The sequence below is a fragment of the Salvelinus namaycush genome, chromosome 33, assembly GCF_016432855.1.
Source record: "Salvelinus namaycush isolate Seneca chromosome 33, SaNama_1.0, whole genome shotgun sequence".
Classification (NCBI taxonomy): domain Eukaryota; kingdom Metazoa; phylum Chordata; class Actinopteri; order Salmoniformes; family Salmonidae; genus Salvelinus; species Salvelinus namaycush.
This window is the reverse complement of record NC_052339.1, coordinates 33,553,139-33,576,003: the sequence shown is the minus strand read 5'-3', so window position 1 is coordinate 33,576,003 and position 22,865 is coordinate 33,553,139. Positions and strand designations below refer to the sequence as shown.

Here is a 22,865-nt window from a genome sequence, read left to right as displayed (position 1 = left end):
TTCAAACCGGTAGTAATTTCTTCCAGAAGTCACGTTGATGTTGACCTCTCATGAAGAAGCCATTTTCATGAAAGTAACAGTTTAGTAACAAGAGAAAAACAAAAGGACTGTGTCCAGGAGGAGTTGGTATAATCAGTAACATTGAGGGTCTGTCTTCACATACTAACCCTCAAGTTGCTGTGATCATGTTTTCATTCTCGGCGACGTTCCAGCCACAGGTAAGTAAAGGCAGTTGACACTAAGCCAGGATAGGATAGCTGGCTAATTAGCTATCTAGGTGACTGATGTAACCTAGCTACTCGAAAGTGCTGGCTAATTAACGTTAGATATACGAGACAACACATGTAACTAACTAGCTGTTTAAAGTTATGTATTTTATCTCGCCATAAATATTGTTTGCTAGTTCTTGTTATCAAGCTTATTTAGCTAACGTTAACTAACGTTAGTTACTGTAGGTGACGTTACGCAGTTCTCAATCTCAGTATGTCCTAACGTTAGCTGTCTGTTCATACTAACGCCACAGCGATATTTTTGACAGTTGTAAAGTACATTTGAAGCTAGCTAGTTATAAATTAGGTTAACTAACCAAACTAGTTGACGAATTGGTTATGCCATACCATATCAGTCAGTTACATAATCGAGCTATCGCGATAAAAGTATTGCTTGATTTACACCTGCCTGTGAATGACAATACCAATGAATACTGTCAATCAATGGCATGAGGACGGCTGTTTTTAAATTGTAACAGGAGAAATTAATGTCCCCCCAATGTCAAATCTGGCCTGTGTACATAACGTTAGATGCAACTTGGCAACTCTTCACACCAGTAACTATCTGGCAGGGACTTGTAATGCCTTTGATCTCATTAGAAGATATTTACAAGTTGAACTCAAATTACCTTCCCTCATCAGTGCCCTAGCCCTGGTGCCTCACAAATCTGCTGTAAATTACGCAGTGAAAGAAATATCGTAGGCTGGTCATCTAGACCCAGGCAATCATTATCCCTCCTGCAATTTTGTTTATCAGAACAATATATGCCAACATTACACAAATCATGCATGTCATGTATTTCCACTTTGTCCATCTCTGTTGCCTCTTGACTCTTCTTAGGTAACGAGTCAACTCATTGGCCAACTCATCAATGCCCTCCATTCCCTGAAGAACTCAGCCAGCTCCACAGCCACAGCTTCTGTCCAGAGCCTGCAGACATATGTCACATCAGAGCAGGACCTGTTGCTCACAGAGGTAAGATAACACTAAGGGGATGTGGCTTACATGCAAACCCATATTTCATCTTCAAATTGGTTCGGTTTAAGGTACAGGTCAAGTTTTAGATTTAGGCTAGTCTGGCGGTCAATGGGATCCTGGTCAGTCCCGTTAGACTCTCTCCCCTGTAAGATTAGCCTACTTAATGGCAATCATAGGTGGTACATTTGTCATCATGGATTCCTCTTCTCATAGCCTAGGCTTATTCCTGACACAACACTGCAGTTCTCCCTCAGACTGGACAACCCTCAATGTACACAAGCTGTGTCTACCTTTTTAGAGCTATAGCTTGCATCAACTGGCTCCACCCCCTCCACTATCCTCAGGAGCCCCAGTGCGACTTTGTACTGACTCACATATAACATTGGAATTATGGGAATCCTGTTGTGTGCAGGGCCACCAGCTCTACCGGACTAGGCACAGCTCCCCAAGCAGATATGTCTTTGTTGTGGTTAGGGAGAGTGTTGTTGTCTAAACACAGCAATATCATGTGCCATAGACACTGAGCATAAATTACATTATTGCAGGTATGTATTGTCACTCGCAGCTCTCCAATGTGTATGTGTTGTTGTTATTGCTCATCAATTGGCTAGAGATCATGGCCACTGGAGTCAAATGTATTTGCAGATGTTTGGGCTCCTACAAGATAATGAAAGATAAGTTGTAAATTCCCTTACAAATGCAGCAGCAGCAGCACATCATTTCATACTAAGCCTGACTTGCATAGCTAGCCAAACTCACACTGCAATGCTACATTTGACCACTTTTCTCTTAATTTTTTTTTTCTCCAATAATTATTAAATGATTGTACGGCAATCTTAGCTAAACTAGACTGGTCAGCAACCCCCACTAGGGGAAACCCCTATGGTCGTGAGTTAGCCTGGTCCCAGATCTGTTCATGGCCAACGCTTGCTCATTATTACAGTTGATGTGTCCTTCATACTGACTTCCTGTTCCCACTGTGAACCTCCAGGACCTGGGTCTAGCAGAACACAGAGTGGGTCAGTCCACTGTGAACCTCCAGGACCTGGGTCTAGCAGACCTGAGGGTGGGTCAGCTGGATGAGCTGGTGAACAGGTTACTGCCCTCACTGGGCTCAGAGGAGGGCCCAGCTGCTTCAAGATGGAGGACGTCCCACGTCTCTACGGACTCTTTCTTCCAAAACAAACATGGTGAGGACCTAGTTGTTTTTATCTGATGAAACTGTGTTTTTGTTGCAGGGTGTATATTTGTAGTAAAATGATACCACGCATGTGCGTATTTGTGATAGTCTTCAGTTGACTTGTGCATTTGTTTCTATAGGGTTGTCAAACGGAAGGTTGGGTGTTTTTGGCTCGCCAATGTTCCACAGACCAAACCAGAGTCCTCTACATGCCATCTGTTCAGAGCTCCAATACTGGCCTGGTAAGGAACCACACCTGGTTTATTTTGCATTAGTGTCATCTGTGGTCCTCATCTGTGGAATGTGCCCAGTGACCCTCAAGTGAAGATAGGCAATTCACCATGGTAAAATAATCAACTATTTGAGAGAATTTCATTGGTCCTAAAGTGAAATCTCCACCGGCACCCGGGCGAATCAAATACGCCCACTCACAAGTCATCATATTTTCCCCCTATGACATAACATAGTAAAATGAATAGTATTATATTTGGCGACCCCCTCCCTTCTGCTTCTTCTTCAGTAAGGGTCCAGAACCGAGGCTTCAAGACTCTGAGGAAGAGCAGACGCGTGGAGTCTGGTTACCAGGGGCTGGCAGAACCAGAGGGTTACACTTCAGCGTTCATGAAGGTCAGCAAGTGTTACACTATGCAACCAGTCACATAGTCCACAAATCCCCTTCTAGGACAGACAGGCATGCAGTCAATGAACCCACTGGATCTGTTTTGTTGTCCTGAAGTTTACCAGAATTTCCCCTTCAATGTGAAGATTGGCACGTGTTGTAAAATTGTGACCCAAACCCTTTTTCTCTTGTTCTTTATAGTATAGTGGTGATTTCTCACACACTGTTTTGTTTTTTGGCCCCCCTCATGTGGGAAGGGCTGTTTAAATGTTTTGTAACCACTCTGGCTAGGCCCATTCATCTAATTTTCATGTTCAACCTCTTGCTTTCTCCTCCCTCTCTTTCTCTCACCCGCTGACACACATACATTATGCGCTCTCTCCCATTATTTCACCCCCACAACCCCTCCGTCACAGGTTCTCCTCATGAGACCTGACAAGTCCCCAGAGGCAGAGAGTCTGGATCACGTGTTAAAGCAGAAGAACCTGCAAGGTGACCAACAAGATGCCTTCAAGTCTGGTTTCACTGAGGGCTTCATGAGGTCCCAGGCCTTCACTCAGAGGACACACGGCAAGTCACACAACTTTCTTCATATATGGCATCTTAATCACTCAGCATATTCCCTTCCTAGAGTGACTAACAGGAAGCAACATTTAAAAAAATAAAAATAATACACAATAAATGTATTTAACTTTTATTTAACTAGACAAGTCAGTACAGAACATTCTTATTTACAATGACGGCTTACGGGGGACACTGCCTTGTTCAGGGGCAGAATTACAGATTTTTACCTTGTCAGGTCGGGGATTTTTACCTTGTCGGGGATTTGATCCTGCAACCTTTTGGTTACTAGGCCAACGCTCTAACCACTAGGCTACCTGCCGCCCCCAAAATGTTGCACTATCTTTAAAGGAACGGTGTTAGTCATCATTGAGAAACATTTTTTAAATGTGAAGACTGATATTTTAAACCCTGCCCCAGCTCGTAACAGATTTGCTCCTCCTTGAAGTCAATCATGACTGCCAGTTACAGTGAAGCACTAAGCCCATGGCCACCACTAGCAGTTCCACCAAGTGTTCACAAGGTGGCACTGCTGAGTTGAACTTAATCTCTTGTTTCAGTAACTAATTTATATATTTCTATCTTCCATTGACAGACTCACTAAGGAGGACCAGGCTGATTCTATTGGTCCTCCTCGTTGTGGGAATCTATGGCCTGTCAAGAAGCCCGTTTCTTTCGGGTAAAGGGTCCTTTTCTGATGCTGGTTTGTGTTCTATTGAATTCTTACGCTTGTATGAATCACGGCATTGTGATTGTGCTTTTTCATCAAGAGCAATTGTTGAATTGGCTGCTGTTCCACTGATCATGCTTTATGATCAATTATCAGCCAGCTGCCCGGTCCCCTAGCTGCCCAGGCGCTGGTCCATGATAGTATTTATTAGAAACTCCACCTTTGGTCATTTAACAATGAATGATTGAATAGTAAATGGATATTTGAATATATATTGAGTGGATGAGGAAAGTGGTATTAACAAAATCAGTAGTTCATGGGGCAAATGTTATTCTAGCATAGTTTCTATGATAAGTAGAGGCCTATTGGAGATTCCCAGGTGGTGTCTGTCAGTGGTCTGATTGACTTGTCATGGGTTTGCACTGAACAGTGAGGTTCCGCACCACGTCAGGCCTGGACTCACAAGTGGACCCGGTCCAGGTGAAGAGCGTCACGTTTGAGCACGTCAAGGGGGTAGAGGAGGCCAAGAATGAACTGCAGGACGTGGTGGAATTCCTCAGAAACCCCCAGAAGTTCACCGTGCTGGGAGGGAAGCTCCCTAAAGGTACGATGTCTTTCTGTAAAGAATACTCTGTAGACATTCGCTTATCTCCTACTAACTCAGTGGCCTTTTTGGTTAAGCTTCCGCCCTGAGGTTGGGAGTTCGATCCCCGGCTCAGTCATACCAAAGACTGTAAAAATGGGACCCAATGTGTGTCTACTTGGCACTCTGTATTAAGGAGATAGATTGGGGGTAAGGCCTTACGATGAGACTACAGTCCTGTCCAGGGGGTGTATTTGTACATTAAGCTGCCTCACACTACAGAAACAGGTGATAGATTGGGTGTAAGGCCTTACGATGAGACTACAGTCCTGTCCAGGGGGTGTATTTGTACATTAAGCTGCCTCACACTACAGAAACAGGAGATAGATTGGGGTTAAGGCCTTACGATGATACTACAGTCCTGTCCGGGTGGTGTATTTGTATATTAATCTGCCTCACACTACAGAAAGCAGATATGTCCACAAGGCTACTTATGAGCTGAGCAGGGATGTCCTCAAGCCAAAGCTACTTCCTTACTACTTATGTGTCTTATCTTTCTGTGTGATCCCTTTACACAGTGCCATTACGTTTTCTTTCTTTCAATGTGTTCATATGTTGCACTTTTTTGTGGCCTCTGGTTCTGTCAGGCATCCTCCTGATTGGCCCCCCAGGCACAGGAAAGACTCTCCTGGCTCGGGCTGTAGCCGGGGAGGCCGACGTCCCCTTCTTCTACGCATCGGGATCCGAGTTTGACGAGATGTTTGTGGGTGTCGGAGCTAGCCGCATCAGGAACCTCTTCAGTAAGTCCCAGAGGAGATCTATGGCTGTGTACTGTTATCAGTACACTGACTGACCAACCTTCACCCTGTCACTCATGATAGCTGATTGGTGTAAGGACCTGATAGGTTCGATTGATTTATTGGGGGAAAAGATACACGGAGTACAACCCAGGGGATAACAACTTAACGTGATTCGATTCGTTTCCAACGTTAGTGATTCGATTCGTTTCCAACGTTAGTGATTCCATTCGTTTCCAACGTTAGTGATTCCATTCGTTTCCAACGTTAGTGATTCCATTCGTTTCCAACGTTAGTGATTCCATTCGTTTCCAACGTTAGTGATTCCATTCGTTTCCAACGTTAGTGATTCCATTCGTTTCCAACGTTAGTGATTCCATTCGTTTCCAACGTTAGTGATTCCATTCGTTTCCAACGTTAGTGATTCCATTCGTTTCCAACGTTAGTGATTCCATTCGTTTCCAGCGTTAGTGATTCCATTCGTTTCCAGCGTTAGTGATTCCATTCGTTTCCAACGTTAGTGATTCCATTTGTTTCCAACGTTAGTGATTCCATTTGTTTCCAACGTTAGTGATTCGATTTGTTTCCAACGTTAGTGATTCGATTTGTTTCCAACGTTAGTGATTCGATTTGTTTCCAACGTTAGTGATTCGATTTGTTTCCAGTGTTAAAGTGATTCGATTTGTTTCCAACGTTAGTGATTCCATTAGTTTCCAACGTTAGTGATTCCATTCGTTTCCAACGTTAGTGATTCCATTCGTTTCCAACGTTAGTGATTCCATTCGTTTCCAGCATTAGTGATTCGATTCGTTTCCAGCGTGGTCCCTGATGGAATACAGACCAAGTTAAATAAAACAGTAACCCCTCTGCATCACAGTCATTTCACAATATGGCTTTCAACTAATCAAGTAGTTCTTGATCAGTGTCCATGACGCGGAGGAAAGGAGGGACACAGCCTAAATCTCTTTCTGTTTGGTCTGCAGAAGAGGCGAAAGCCAACGCACCTTGTGTTGTCTTCATTGATGAGCTTGACAGCGTGGGAGGAAAGAGGATTGAGTCTCCCATGCACCCCTACTCCAGACAGACCATCAACCAGCTACTGGCAGAGATGGACGGGTAAGAACAACTCAGAATATACTGTATATAGCTATTGTGTCAGAGAATTAAGCCTGAATAATTTTTGTATGTTTACCTGATACATATCACAAGGCTTGCATTTTCCTCATTCAATGTGATGATACTCCACAGGTTCAAACCAAACGAAGGGGTCATCGTTATTGGCGCTACAAACTTTGCTGAGGCTTTGGATAAGTATGTTTACAGTGGATAGTAACAGGTGTTTCTGTAGGCTTTTCACCAAACCAGTAGGCTTGGTCCCTTTGTCAGGACCTGGCTGGTTGGCTGTCTAGTCTTAAAGTTTCAGACCGCTGGATTTCAGCTCCGAGTTGCAAAATCACACTTGAAATGTGGTTCACATTGGAATAAGGCTGGGTGGTTAATTGGAACAAATTGCACAGCGGGAACTACTCTTCCCATGTGCCCAGAGAACTGATTCTGCCTTTTTTGCCATGACCCTCCTCGATATGAAAGATGTCCTCAGTGAGATTACTGGAAAAGTCGCCCTAAGAAAGTTATTCTTGAGAGCTGGCTATAGGACCAGCAAAAAGCTGTATAAATGGAACAAATCCATTTAGAAAGAGGTCGTAAATAGAACCGCTCTTAATTTTGCTCCATTGATGGAGAAGCTTTTAAATTCTTTGTAGAATCACAAGGCTAAAGGTAAATAAAGAATGCATTTGTTATTGACACAATTGAGATTGGAGCATGTACTTTGTTTTGAATTGTATACAACATGTCAGCTCTCTGGATCATTAGCCCATTGCTCTCTGGATCATTAGCCCATTGCTCTTCTGTCTTTTTTTAGTGCCCTGGTACGTCCGGGGAGGTTTGACATGCAAGTGACCGTCCCTCGTCCGGACGTGAAAGGACGTACGGAGATCCTCAACTGGTACCTGCAGAAGATCAAAGTGGATCCTAGTAGGTTTCAAATCAGTTGCTTAGATCAGTGGCTTTCAGATCTCTCCTTGAGGACCCCCCCGAGACGTTTCACAATGTTGTTGTAGCCCTGAACTATCTCGGGTCCCCGAGGAGATGTTTGAAAACTCCTGGCTTAGACAGTATATCAGCTGACTAATTTATCATAGCGACGTTAAACCTAGCCGTCTCGTCGAGAGGTTCTGATCACTAGGTGTCACGGCTACCCCTCACACACACACACACACAAATTCGCTGCATGAAAGAGCCCACTGTTTTGGACTGACAACATTCTCCTTTTGTCCCTGCTGGTTGTGTGTTCAGACGTGAACGCGGCGATCATTGCCAGGGGGACGGTGGGCTTCACGGGGGCGGAGCTGGAGAACCTGGTGAACCAGGCGGCCCTGAAGGCAGCGGTGGATGGCCTCGACCAGGTCACCATGAAGGAACTGGAGTTCTCTAAGGACAAGATCCTTATGGGTGGGTGCATATACATACACACACACACACACTTCGCAACACTCGTGTTAACATCTGATATATATATATATGAACCTTCCTTCAGAGAGATGTTTGTGCTAGCAGGACCCATTAAGAAGCAACACAAATGTAACCAGTGCAGAGGCCTTTGATGTGCCATTAACATTATACAGTACCAGTCAAACGTTTGGACACACCTACTCATTTCTTTATTTTTACTATTTTCTATTAATTAAAATGTACTTTTAACAAGGCACACCTGTTAATTGAAATGCATTCCAGGTGACTACCTCATGAAGCTGGTTGAGAGAATGACAAGAGTGTGCACAGCTGTCATTGTTGTGGAAATACTTCTTAATAATATCTCTTCGACACTGGAGCTTGTGAGTTCAGAATAGGCTTTATTAAAAAGTAACAAGCCGAGCTGGTCCGCGGAGCAACTGCCGGTCCCAGACTTTGCGATCTCCTTATATACAATTTCAGTTTGACACATCATACATAGTCACTCCTCTTGATGTCTTCACTATTATTCTACAATTTAGAAAATAGTACAAAATAAAGTAAATCCCTGGAATGAGTACGTGTCAACTTTTGGCTGGTCCTTTATCTGTCTATCACACTCACACTCAACCTGCCATGTGAGAGAGCTGAATGACAACGAGTCTCTGGTTAAGAGACATTCTAATGTAGACTGTTAGAACGCCTGTCTGGTCAGGATCCCTCTCATTCTCTAAGACAGATATTTTCCCAGGAGTTGGTGGTTCTATCTTTCAGGTTGGAATTCCCAATAAAACGTATTGCAGTAAAATCTGTACTACACTAATATGAATGATAAAGTGTTTTTTTAATTCTTCAAAGTGGGTACTCTTGTCTCTCTGTATACTGAAGGTCCTGAGCGCAGGAGTGTGGACATTGATAAGAGGAACAAGCAAATCACAGCCTATCACGAGTCAGGCCACGCCATTGTGGCGTATTACACCAAAGACGCCATGCCCATCAACAAGGCAACCATCATGCCCAGAGGGCCCACTCTTGGCCATGTGAGTAGTACTGAGCATTGCGTTTTGATTGGGCAAGAAGTGTTTGAAGCCATGGTATATTACCATCTAATCATCCCACTTGCTTTGACATGACATCTCTGATTTAGCAATGTCATAGTTTGTCACATTTCATCCACGTTTTGCATTGCGACGCTAAATGTGTTCCATTATATAGTAAAATACCTTGCAGAATAGGTGCATTGTCCCTTCTGCCATTACTTTACCCCCCCCCCCGCCCCTTAGTGCTGTTGCCCTGGACTTCCTGAAAGAAGTGGGCCTCGGTTTGGATGTTGGCAGCTCCAGGGGGCTTGCCTTAAAACAGTTCAGGAGTAACAGAGAACTACTATTATGTGATGGTTTACCTAAGATGGATGTTCTCGAAGGCTAGTCTTTCCTGTCTGTTTAGGTGTCCATGCTCCCAGATGATGACCGCTGGAGCGAGACTCGTGCTCAGCTCCTGGCCCAGATGGACGTCAGTATGGGAGGCCGTGTGGCCGAGGAACTCATCTTTGGCGACGATTACATCACGACTGGTGAGGGGGGGGGGGGGCCCTAGATCGGTTGGGCTTTAGATATAGAGCATATTGCTACATTATTTTTGGGGGACTTCTAAATGAATGTATAATCAGTTGATTCTTGAAGAATATAACTTCTAAATGAGCTTAGTTTAACTGTCGTACCCAGGCAGAACCCAAAATAACCTTGAGTTACTCCGTTGTTTGTAAACAATACAATTGTGAACAAACACTGAATAGCCTTAACTATTTGGATAACGGGGATGCATCCTTAGCGCTGTCTATGAATTTGAGTGGTTACAGTTCTCCAGCCCCATCCCTCAGCCTTACTCTTGTATTGCGGTTTCTCCATCCCTCAGCCTTACTCTTGTATTGCGGTTTCTCCATCCCTCAGCCTTACTCTTGTATTGCGGTTTCTCCATCCCTCAGCCGTACTCTTGTATTGCGGTGTCTCCATCCCTCAGCCTTAGTCTTGTATTGCAGTTTCTCCAGCCCTCAGCCTTACTCTTGTATTGCGGTTTCTCCATCCCTCAGCCTTAGTCTTGTATTGTGGTTTCTCCAGCCCTCAGCCTTACTCTTGTATTGTGGTTTCTCCAGCCCTCAGCCTTACTCTTGTATTGCGGTTTCTCCAGCCCTCAGCCTTACTCTTGTATTGCGGTTTCTCCAGCCCTCAGCCTTACTCTTGTATTGCGGTTTCTCCAGCCCTCAGCCTTACTCTTGTATTGTGGTTTCTCCATCCCTCAGCTTTACTCTTGTATTGTGGTTTCTCCATCCCTCAGCCTTACTCTTGTATTGTGGTTTCTCCATCCCTCAGCCTTACTCTTGTATTGCGGTGTCTCCAGCCCTCAGCCTTACTCTTGTATTGTGGTTTCTCCATCCCTCAGCCGTACTCTTGTATTGCGGTTTCTCCAGCCCTCAGCCGTACTCTTGTATTGTGGTTTCTCCAGCCCTCAGCCGTACTCTTGTATTGTGGTTTCTCCAGCCCTCAGCCGTACTCTTGTATTGCGGTTTCTCCAGCCCTCAGCCTTACTCTTGTATTGCGGTTTCTCCAGCCCTCAGCCTTACTCTTGTATTGCGGTTTCTCCAGCCCTCAGCCTTACTCTTGTATTGCGGTTTCTCCATCCCTCAGCCTTAGTCTGTATTGTGGCGGCTCTGTTTTCCAGGAGCGTCAAGCGACTTTGACGGGGCGACTAGAATAGCCAAGATGATGGTGACCAGGTTCGGAATGAGTGACAAGGTAAGAGATTATACCTCGTGCACATAAAATGGTAGATTGAAGATGAGTCTACACACATCTCTCCTAACTGCGTTTTTTTTCTTCTTCTAGTAGTCTGCATTTTAGATGGTCTAAATGCATTTCATTTCACCAAAGGCTTATTCCTCAAAGGCCGTATCCATAAATTTAGAAGGCAGCGTTGCCTTTGTGCAGTAATGCCATTCTCAGGCATTGCACGTGATTGGAGGGATCTCTCAGCCATGTTGTACATGTGCCGACACATTCTAGACTTTGTTCCGACTCAACCCTGAGAGATTTACTCTGCTACTCACCTCATATCTACAGGCCGTAGTATGTACAGGCCGTAGTATCTACAGGCCGTAGTATCTACAGGCCGTAGTATGTACAGACCGTAGTCTACTGAGGCTCTTAGAATAATAATAATAGATGCATTTTATGTAGTGCTTTTCTTTACAAAGAGAATCTCCGACGCTTTAAAAACAAAAGTAGGGTTCTGGCATTGGCAAGTCTTGACTTATGCGATGGTCCCCCACAGCTGATAGCTGGTGTTGGCTGAATGTCGATGGTACAGGGAGGGAGAAGCGTCAGGCGGATAGACTGATCCGAAGCTCTTCATCAGACACCTTCGCCGTATCCTCCTCCTCCTCCTCCGTAGGTTGGCTGGATCATGGACTCCTGAAAGTGTTACACCCACCTGGGTGTTGCTTTGGCGGGTGTAGGCTAAGCTCAGCGCCTGGAAGCCCACCACACGTCAGTAGTAGTAGTCTGGTATAGTCACCCTATGAGGCGAGCTGTATCCCCTCAAACCCTGGCACCCCCTCATCACGTTCCTAAAACCGGGGCGGGTGGAACCACAAAAAAGCACTGTAGAAGCCGCCCGGTGCTGTGTGGGTTATTGAGATGCATCGTTCAAATGATGCAGAGCCAGCTAGCATAGCTATCTAGACAGAATTATTATTATTTTTAACTTGCCATTAGTCCAGCAACTTTGGGTCAAGACACCGGATATTTTAGCTCAGTAAGAAGTTACCAAATAAATACAATAAACGCATAAAACAAAATATTCATAAATGTACAGGAGCACTCTGCCAAGGCTTCCTCGCAGTGCCATGGCAACCACGGAACCTATCATGTACACATAAGACAGCCCAATTTTGGGGTGGCAGGTAGCCTAGTGGTTAGAGCGTTGGGTCAGTAAACAAGGTAAAAATTTGTCCTTCTGCCCCTGAACAAGGCAGTTAACCCACTGTTCCTAGAACGTCATTGTTAATAAGAATTTCTTCTTAACTGACGTGCCTAGTTTAAAAAAATTATTGGGCCAAATGTAATTTTGAAACGCATACGGAGGAGCTATTTGATTAGAGGGATATATGTATATTTTTTGGTAACCTCATCAATGTCCTCCAGCTCTCTGACTATTTTGATCCAACCGTTTACTTAACCTGCCAACCCTGAAATTAGTGACTGATTTACTGTGCCACAGACCTGGCAACCCATGCGGCCTTACCCTGTTCATTACTATAAGGAAGAAGCCTTGGCTTGTGCGTGCCGGAATGGCTCACAGGAGCAGGAACCTACAGGAGCAGGAACCTATCTCCTGTTTCTGTAGCGTGAGGAAGCTTGATGTACAAGTACACTCCCTGGACAGGACGCTAGTCTATCTCCTGTTTCTGTAGCGTGAGGAAGCTTGATGTACAAGTACACTCCCTGGACAGGACGCTAGTCTATCGCAGAGCCTAGGAGTAGCTGATGCATAAGTGGTCTGCTGTGCCCCTAACTCTGAGACTGTTGCTGTGCCCCTAACTCTGAGACTGTGCCCCTAACTCTGAGACTGTGCCCCTAACCCTGAGACTGTGCCCCTAACCCTGAGACTAAACCTTATTTTTTCAGCTTGGTGTCATGACCTATGCTGAAGTGACCAAACAGAGCCCTGAGACGCAGGCTGCCATCGAACAGGAAGTCAGGGTCCTGCTCAAGGTAAGCTTCCCAAACCTTCTCCCACTGCACTTTTTTTATGTCAAATCCTATCTACACTAAACAAAAATATAAACGCAACAATTTCTAAGATTTTCGAGTTACAGTTCATAAGGAAATCACTCAATTTAAATGAATTGAGCCCTACTTGATGGATTTCACAATTGGGAATACAGATATGCATCTGTTGGTCACAGATACCTTAAAAAATAAAAAGGTAGGGGTGTGGATCAGAAAACCAGTCAGTATCTGGTGTGACCATTTGACTCATCCAGAGATACATCTCCTTCACATAGAGTTGATCAGGCTGTTGATTGTGGAATGTTGTCCCACTCCTCTTCAATGGCTGTGCGAAGTTGCTGGATATTGGCGTGAACTGGAACACATTGATCCAGAGCATCCCAAACATGCTCAATGGGTGACATGTCAGGTGAGTATGCAGGCCATGGAAGAACTGGGATATGTTCAAATTCCAGGAATTGTGTACAGATCCTTGCGACATGGGGCTGTGCATTATCATCCTGAAACATGAGGTGATGGCAGTGGATGAATGACACGACAATTGGCCTTATGATCTGGTCACGGTATCTCTGTGCATTCAAATTGCCATCGATGAAATGCAATTGTGTTCGTTGTCCGTAGCTTATGCCTGTCCATACCATAACCCCACAGCCACCTTAGGGCGCTCTGTTCACAACGTTGACATCACCAAACCGCTCGCCCACACGACGCCATATACACGGTCTGCCCGGTAAAGTTGGAACTGTGATTCAACCGTGAGGAGCACACTTCTCCAGCATGCCAGTGGCCATCGAAGGTGAGCATTTGCTGCAGTTTGGTCAAGACCCTGGTGAGGACGACTAACATGCAGATGAGCTTCCCTGAGACTGTTTCTGACAGTTTGTGCAGAATATATATATTTTTTTGCAAACCCACAGTTTCATAAGTTGTCCGGGTGGCTGATCTCAGGTGGTACTGGGTTCACGTGGTTACATGTGGTCTGCGGTTGTGAAGCCGGTTGGACGTACTGCCAAACTCTTTAAAATGACGTTGGAGGCGGGTTATGGTAGAGATATTATATGGCAACAGCTCTGGTAGACATTCCTGCAGTCAGCGTGCCAATTGCACGCTCCCTCAACATGAGACATCTGTGGCATTGTGTTGTGTGACACAACTTCACACTTTAGTGGCCTTTTGTTATCCCCAGCACAAGGTGCACCTGTGTAATAATCATGCTGTTTAATCAGCTTCTTGATATGCCACACCTGTCATGTGAATGGATTATCTTGGCAAAGGAGAAATGCTCACTAACAAGGATATAAACAAATTCGTGCACAGCATCTTCGAGAGAGATAAGCTTTTTGTGCGTATTGTAGAGGTTATTTTATAGGGGTGCCAGGTAGGTTGTGCCTACCAGAGAAAACATTGGTTTCTCCTTTTGGTTTGGGAGGGAATGAGTCCCATCTGGTCCGTCAAGTCACACCAATACAAAGGACTTATGTAAAAGTCAGGATGGAAATATACTTTTCATAAACCCCTTAAAACATTGGAAAGAACTTCAAACAAGTGTATTCTTTTGCGTGGTTGTATTAACAACATAAATGATCACACACACACACACACACACACAACAATGTATCAAATAATGCGCTCTTGTTCATTTAGAAATGTCCTGTACCTCGGGCATAAAAAGAGTCCAGCCCGGTAAATAAATTCCGGGACTCCAGTGACCTTAGTCACGCAACGTTTGTCCGTAGCGTAAACCCAGCATATTCATACACTCAAAATTAACACTTATTTTACAACACAACTATAAAGCGTATCAAAGACTAATACGGCCTCACAACTACATAAATCACAGTATACATCACCCCAAAACAAATGAAATACCGTGTACAAAAAGTTGTGGTCAGTCATACAATCCAATCCGCCAACATATCCCCAGCGGAGAAAAGGCCACTTTGAACAACGGAGAGGTGTAGTCCACAGACGCACAGAGTGGATCCAATCCTGGGTAAACTCGCTTTAAGGCAACAAAACAAACGGAATAGCGAAGCTTCATGAACTGAGGGTAGCACACATCCTCGTTCATGTCTCAATCACAACTTCACCTTTGCGCAGCTGATGCTGGCTATTTAATGGGGAATTAAAGGGGAAGCGCCCTATTAGAAGGAGAAGCACTATTTAATGGGGAATTAAAGGGGAAGCGCCCTATTAGAAGGAGAAGCACTATTTAATGGGGAATTAAAGGGGAAGCGCCCTATTAGAAGGAGAAGCACTGAGACGTTCAGAAAAATTCAGGGCCGTCACAGTATGGAACATTTCTGGGATCTTTTTTTATTTCAACATAGGACAAACACTTTACATGTTGTGTTTATATTTTTGTTCAGTATAGTTAATTTTCGTATTAACCAACCAATAACCAACCAATAACCATTCAACTTTCTAAATAGTAGTTTCTTCAATATTCACTCTTATGAAAACGGAAGTGTAATAATAATCCGGGGCTCCCGAGTGGTGCAGCGGTCTGAGGCACTGCTTCTCAGTGCTTGAGGCGTCACTACAGACACCCTGGTGCAGCGGTCTGAGGCACTGCTTCTCAGTGCTTGAGGCGTCACTACAGACCCTGGTGCAGCGGTCTGAGGCACTGCTTCTCAGTGCTTGAGGTGTCACTACAGACACCCTGGTGCAGCGGTCTAAGGCACTGCTTCTCAGTGCTTGAGGCGTCACTACAGACACCCTGGTGCAGCGGTCTGAGGCACTGCTTCTCAGTGCTTGAGGCGTCACTACAGACACCCTGGTGCAGCGGTCTAAGGCACTGCTTCTCAGTGCTTGAGGCGTCACTACAGACACCCTGGTGCAGCGGTCTGAGGCACTGCTTCTCAGTGCTTGAGGCGTCACTACAGACACCCTGGTGCAGCGGTCTAAGGCACTGCTTCTCAGTGCTTGAGGCGTCACTACAGACACCCTAGTTCGATTCCAGGCTGTTTCACAACTGACCGTGATTGAGAGTCCCTTAGGGTGGTGCACAATTGGCCCAGCGTCGTCCAGGTTTGGCCAGTGTAGGCCGTCATTATAAATAAGAATTAGTTCTTAACTGACTTTCCTAGTTAAAGATTACATTCTGTTTTTCTTTGACATTCATTCTCTCTCTCTCTCCTATCCAGGACTCGTATGAGCGAGCCAAAAACCTCTTGAAGACCTACAGTGATGAGCACAAGACGCTGGCCGAGGCTCTGCTAACGTACGAAACTCTTGACGCCAAAGAGATCAAGCTGGTCCTAGAGGGCAAGGCCCTGGACCCTAGATGACTCGCTGAGAGAAGCCTAGTCAGAGACAGTTAGACATCAGGGCTGGAGTCAAATCCATTTCAATTCTAGTCCATTCAGAAAGTAAACCAAATTCCTTTTCAAAATATTCCTCAATGGAAAAAGCATTGAAGATAATAGGAATTCGAATTTCAGTGTACTTCCTGAATTAAAATGGATTTGACCCCAACCCTATAAGACATATTATCTGAATTATGTAAATTTGAAGATGTACAATGGAGTGGCCTTTAGAGGCTTTTATAGGTTTCTTCCCCTTCAATGTAAATGACTGACTTACTCATAATCGCACCTTGTTTCATCCCTCTGGACATTGACTCCTCTGTCTGAACCATTCATGTTGGGCAGGCGTTCCCGTACGGCAGCTTTGTCAAGGCGACAAAAGCCCACAGCAAGGTTCATTTCAACACCTTGAGCTCAAAATGCCCTTTCAATGCCAGGATTTTAGTTTTTTGATATTGCCATTGTCGTCGCCCCCCCCCCTCAAGTTTTCCCCCTTGAAAAGTTTGTATACAGTATTGATCAAGAAAGTGCTGCATTAAAGTGCTCCTGGGAAAGTGGGAGGTTGTAAATCCGATATGTGCTTTTGAAGTCGGACCAATTCTTGAACCAATAAGAAGCTAGCTAATAATTAAGTTAGCTAGCTTGCTAAACATGGCCAATATGGTCAAACTAGCTACATTATCCACATTGATAAGTTTGTAATTGTCAAATGTATTTATTGTTAACTTTTGGTTGAAAAGGGGAAAGGCCAGTGGTTAAATGTCTTCGGTAATTACGACTTGGAGGGTCGTTCAAGTGAAACTTGAAACGACAGTTTCAGCAGCATGTGAACCCCCCTATAGTCCTCAGCCAATAGGATCTTTTATTGCACAATTGTTTTTCTTTAGCAATTTTGTGCATGAAAACCTCATCGTGTATTTGATATGCTATCAAAGTTATGAGGGAAAACAATTGGTTGCAGATCTGATCCTACTTGGCCTATAGCCTTTTCACTGAGCGGAATATTAGTGATAGAAACACCGACCATAAAATATGGGTTTATCATTAAAACCATACAACTTTTAATATACCTATACAAAATGGCTGTATCAGTGTTTTGTACCATATATGATTCATCATCTGAGTTGTGAAGGAATTCATCTGCATTCACTGTATGCAGGTCAATATACACATTTTATGTTGTAATTTTATTTATTTACCCAACGTGTGCCGGACTTGCCATCTTTAGCTATTTTAGGCCCTCGTGTCTGAGCCCATCCATTATATAAATTAAATGTGAGAGGAGCTGTACTTTCATCCGTTTCTCATTGGAAGTGGATCTTGTGGAAGCTCAAATAAAAATTATTCTAAAATCATGCTTTTCTTTTTTGAGATTGACTTTGGTCTCTGGTCGTGAGACGGTGCACTGCGCTACTGACGATGTGCGTTTTTTTTTTTTATATATATATATATATATATATATATATATAAAAAATTAGGCAATTTCATTAAGGTTAGCAGGATTGTTAACACTGTGGGTTTCAGCTCAAGCGTATATGACCTTTTTTCAAGGTAGAGTCAGCAAACACAATACCAGTCCGTCTTCTGCAACAACAATGCTAAACTTCTCTGCTGTTTTTGGTCCTGCAGCGATCACGTTGCAGCGGAGTGACGCGCACCCTTGCACACGCAGATACGCCGTGTGACTGCATCGTCTTGCTATTCTTGGACCTTTTAACAACCTGATGTTGGAAGCACCGACCTGAGACTGAGGGTAATTTAGCAAAACAATAAAAGATCACAATCACAGGAAACACTGGATGTCTATCATGACCTCCTGTCTGTAGTCAGCTTAGTGTTGGTTCCACTTAAGTGAAAAGCCTGGCTCTCTTTTCCCCTCAGATGCAATTAGTCTGATATTCTATACACAATGATGAAACTGTTCTTGTCACCACATCCATTTTTACCTGGTTAAGCTGGATAGGTTTCAGGAAAACGATCACTGAAAGAAGACATGTCGAATTTTAAAAAGGGACACAGAAGAGAGAACATAATCATCCATTGTGTCTTCTTTAAAACAAGCACCTTTTAACAAAAACTAATTTCAACTGAAGCCTGCAATTAGTGACTTCTGTTTCAAACGACCATAATTGAAGAGCAGGACAAATGCTTCTATAACAACTCAATCTATTGTTGGGATCTCTACTATTGTTGGGATCTTTGTCTTGATACAGCTCACTGTGATCAGTGAGATGTTATCTGGTTTCTAAAGAGAATCAGGGGTAGAATAAACAAGGCAAGAGGACAAAGTCACTGAGCTCCAACAAGAATGGTTCAGCTTCAAGTAAAAAAAAAAAATGTTTTGCTTTTGACAACTTTGAGGGACTTATATTCAACACAATTTCTTTGGATAGGAGATAAAACACATGAAAGACTGTTCTCAAGGTCAAATTATTTGACTTCTCAAAGAAGTACTGTTGTAATGAGAAGTAAATATGGATGATACCGAAGATGACATTGCCATAGTTGGGATAGGATGCAATTTCCCAGGAGGTAAGAATGGACCAAATAAGGAGTTGATTCATTGTGTTTGTCTAAAGTTCCCAAAAGACAGAGTGATACTGGATTTTTCACTATTGTTTTGGGTGGTGAGGGGCTTGACAATTTCTGGAAGGTTCTTTTGTTTTAGGTGAGGGGCTTGACAATTTCTGGAAGGTTCTTTTGTTTTAGGTGAGGGGCTTGACAGTTTATGGAAGGTTATTTTGTTTTAGGTGAGGGGCTTGACAGTTTCTGGAAGGTTCTATTGGAAAGCCAGAACTGTGTAGTAGACATTCTGGATGAGAGGTTTGACAGCACTTCCTGGTATGATCCTGATGATAACAAACCTGGGAAGACAAAGAACCAAAGCTGCTCTCATAGATGGGTAAGACCTGCATCTTCTAATAGCTGTACAGTCTCATGTATAATATTGAAAATGTGAGTTTGAACTTTCAATGTATTTTTTGTTATATTTGACATTGGGACTTGTGTATCAATGGTAAGACAAAGTTGAAATCAATGTTAAACTTCCAGACGTGCAATGCATCAATACTGGGTATCAATCTCTGTGTATCTCCCAGGAGGTTTAATGAGTTTGATCACAAGTTCTTTGGCATCACTGAGGCTGAAGCAGACTAAATGGACTCTCAGCACAAGCTCTTACTGCAGTGTTACATTCAGGGTATTGGAGGATGCTGGAATGCCACTAGAGAAAGTCAGTGGGACCAGAACAGCTGTTTTACATAGGTAATCAAAACACTCTTCTGTAATGTATATCTGAACCTAACATAGCTAATGAGGTTCAAATCATTTTGTGTGCAAACAGTCATATTCCCAATTTATATTGTCGCTAAGACTATACATAAATTGTAATTACATAGACAGGCACAGCGACACACAATATAAAGTGGAAGGACGGTGAATTTCTTGTAAATCAGGGCTGGGCATCTGGCGTCCCTTTTTGTAGGCCCGTGGATCAATTTCCCAAAATTATGGGAAAATAATAAAATAATATACAGTACTAGGCAAAAGTTTGGACACACCTACTCATTCAAGGGTTTTTCTTTATTTTTACTATTTTCTACCCTTTAGCTGAGTGCGAATGTTGCCTGTAATCCATGGATTCTTGTTGGGGTATGTACGTACGGTCACTGTGGGGACGACGTCATCGATGCACTTATTGATGAAGCCAATGACTGATGTGATGTACTCCTCAATGCCATTGGAGGAATCCCGGAACATGTTCCAGTCTGTGATAGCAAAACAGTCCTGTAGTTTAGCATCTGCTTTATCTGCGGGAGAGAGAGAGCGCTGTAGAGCTAACCCACTGTAACCTGATCCTTCGGATCCTCACCAGAGAGTCATGACGAGTGAAAAGTGGGCCGCATCTGGGTAAGTCGTGTCTTTGCACCTAATGGTGCTACGATGCTCTGAGATTCATACTTTTAATTTGCGCTTTGTTTTACCCACATAATTTTTACCACAAGGACAAGTTATAAGATAAATAACTGCCTTAGTGGAGCATATGATAACACCTTTGATATAGGGATCTGTTTCCCTGTTGGAAGGATCTACATTTATAAGTGCCATTGCATTGAGCGCAGCCATTACACTTGTAGTTTCCATCCGTTAGAGGCGCAAGGGATATTGCGTAGTACAGGGATATTTTGGGGTGGTAAATCAGAGTTTACCAATTGATCTCTGAGATTTCTGCCCCGCGAGAATACGACCAAGGGACGGTCCGAAAACACATTACCAATATTGTCATCGGATGTTAGAATGGGCCAATGTTTGTGAACAATTCCCTTAATTTGTTCAGAGCACTTTGAATAGCGGGTAGTTAGAACGCAAGAATGCTTGTTTTTACCAGACTGTCCTTGAAAGAGATAATGTCTCGATTTGTTTCGAATTTACTCAATGGCAGTATTAATCTGACAATTTTTGTACCCCCTGTCATTGAATTTTTGTTGCGTCCCAGCCATATTTCTGTCAAAATCATATTTCTGTTTTTTGCTAATTCTTTTGATTCGACAGAATTTTAGGCTAACCTGGGCTGGCTCCTCTGTTCCAAGATAACCAAGAATAGTCGGAGGTTGAGGTGGCTGTGGGGCCATTATCCTTGCGGCGCTTGTGGAAGGGTGGGTAGGCTCTGCACATGGAGCTAGCTGGTTGAGAGAATGCCAAGAGTTTACAAAGCTGTCATCAAGGCAAAGGATGGCTACTTTGAAGAAAAAAATATATATTTTGATTTGTTTAACACTCTTTTGGTTATTACATTATTCCAGTGTGATAGTTTTGATGTCTTCACTATTAGACTTCAATGTAGAAAATAGTAAAAATAAAGAAAAACCCTTGAATGAGTAGGTGTGTCTTTTGACTGGTACTGTATATTATTTTATTATTTTCCCATAATTTTTGGAAATTGATCCACGGGCCTACAAAAAGGGACGCCAGATGCCCAGCCCTGATTTACAAGAAATTCACCGTCCTTCCACTTTATATTGTGTGTCGCTGTGCCTGTCTATGTAATTACAATTTATGTATAGTCTTAGCGACAATATAAATTGGGAATATGACTGTTTGCACACAAAATGATTTGAACCTCATTAGCTATGTTAGGTTCAGATATACATTACAGAAGAGTGTTTTGATTACCTATGTAAAACAGCTGTTCTGGTCCCACTGACTTTCTCTAGTGGCATTCCAGCATCCTCCAATACCCTGTATGTAACACTGCAGTAAGAGCTTGTGCTGAGAGTCCATCTAGTCTGCTTCAGCCTCAGTGATGCCAAAGAACTTGTGATCAAACTCATTGAACCTCCTGGGAGATAAACATAGATTGATACCCAGTATTGATGCATTGCACGTCTGGAAGTTTAACATTGATTTCAACTTTGTCTTACCATTGATACACAAGTCCCAATGTCAAATATAACAAAAAATACATTGAAAGTTCAAACTCACATTTTCAATATTATACATGAGACTGTACAGCTATTAGAAGATGCAGGTCTTACCCATCTATGGGAGCAGCTTTGGTTCTTTGTCTTCCCAGGTTTGTTATCATCAGGATCATACCAGGAAGTGCTGTCAAACCTCTCGTCCAGAATGTCTACTACACAGTTCTGGCTTTCCAATAGAACCTTCCAGAAACTGTCAAGCCCCTCACCTAAAACAAAATAACCTTCCAGAAATTGTCAAGCCCCTCACCACCCAAAACAATAGTGAAAAATCCAGTATCACTCTGTCTTTTGGGAACTTTAGACAAACACAATGAATCAACTCCTTATTTGGTCCATTCTTACCTCCTGGGAAATTGCATCCTATCCCAACTATGGCAATGTCATCTTCGGTATCATCCATCTTTACTTCTCATTACAACAGTACTTCTTTGAGAAGTCAAATAATTTGACCTTGAGAACAGTCTTTCATGTGTTTTATCTCCTATCCAAAGAAATTGTGTTGAATATAAGTCCCTCAAAGTTGTCAAAAGCAAAACATTTTTTTTTTTTACTTGAAGCTGAACCATTCTTGTTGGAGCTCAGTGACTTTGTCCTCTTGCCTTGTTTATTCTACCCCTGATTCTCTTTAGAAACCAGATAACATCTCACTGATCACAGTGAGCTGTATCAAGACAAAGATCCCAACAATAGTAGAGATCCCAACAATAGATTGAGTTGTTATAGAAGCATTTGTCCTGCTCTTCAATTATGGTCATTTGAAACAGAAGTCACTAATTGCAGGCTTCAGTTGAAATTAGTTTTTGTTAAAAGGTGCTTGTTTTAAAGAAGACACAATGGATGATTATGTTCTCTCTTCTGTGTCCCTTTTTAAAATTCGACATGTCTTCTTTCAGTGATCGTTTTCCTGAAACCTATCCAGCTTAACCAGGTAAAAATGGATGTGGTGACAAGAACAGTTTCATCATTGTGTATAGAATATCAGACTAATTGCATCTGAGGGGAAAAGAGAGCCAGGCTTTTCACTTAAGTGGAACCAACACTAAGCTGACTACAGACAGGAGGTCATGATAAACATCCAGTGTTTCCTGTGATTGATGGTAATTTAGCAGAACAATAAA

At 43.2% G+C, this 22,865-nt stretch overlaps 1 protein-coding gene across 3 annotated transcripts; it reads left to right on the top strand.

The window, feature by feature from the left end:
- The first annotated feature begins 40 nt into the window (after positions 1-40).
- Positions 41-17,622, top strand: LOC120027725 (ATP-dependent zinc metalloprotease YME1L1-like). 3 transcript variants are annotated; one of them, XR_005473335.1, is made up of 19 exons: positions 41-218; positions 1,111-1,245; positions 2,240-2,438; positions 2,569-2,670; positions 2,949-3,055; positions 3,464-3,617; positions 4,204-4,311; positions 4,709-4,882; positions 5,509-5,661; positions 6,642-6,774; positions 6,907-6,969; positions 7,583-7,695; positions 8,017-8,172; positions 9,061-9,212; positions 9,619-9,745; positions 10,891-10,964; positions 12,855-12,941; positions 13,611-13,755; positions 16,106-16,217. XR_005473335.1 is itself a non-coding variant. In XM_038972717.1 (18 exons), the coding sequence occupies exons 1-18, from the start codon at positions 186-188 to the stop codon at positions 16,247-16,249; spliced, it is 2,190 nt and encodes a 729-aa protein (XP_038828645.1). In that variant the 5' UTR covers positions 41-185; the 3' UTR covers positions 16,250-17,622. The 3 variants fall into 3 exon arrangements, 2 of the variants coding, with proteins under 2 accessions (XP_038828645.1, XP_038828644.1); XM_038972717.1 differs by lacking the exon at positions 13,611-13,755 and having other exon boundaries at positions 4,204-4,287; positions 16,106-17,622; XM_038972716.1 differs by lacking the exon at positions 13,611-13,755 and having other exon boundaries at positions 16,106-17,622.
- Positions 17,623-22,865: the final 5,243 nt, after the last annotated feature.

Coding starts and splice junctions, on each gene's coding strand:
- LOC120027725 (XM_038972716.1), top strand. CDS start 186: ATGTTTTCATTCTCGGCGACGTTCCAGCCACAG. Junction 3,056..3,463: donor ACACTTCAGCGTTCATGAAG/GTCAGCAAGTGT, acceptor CCTCCGTCACAG/GTTCTCCTCATGAGACCTGA. Junction 5,662..6,641: donor CCGCATCAGGAACCTCTTCA/GTAAGTCCCAGA, acceptor TTTGGTCTGCAG/AAGAGGCGAAAGCCAACGCA.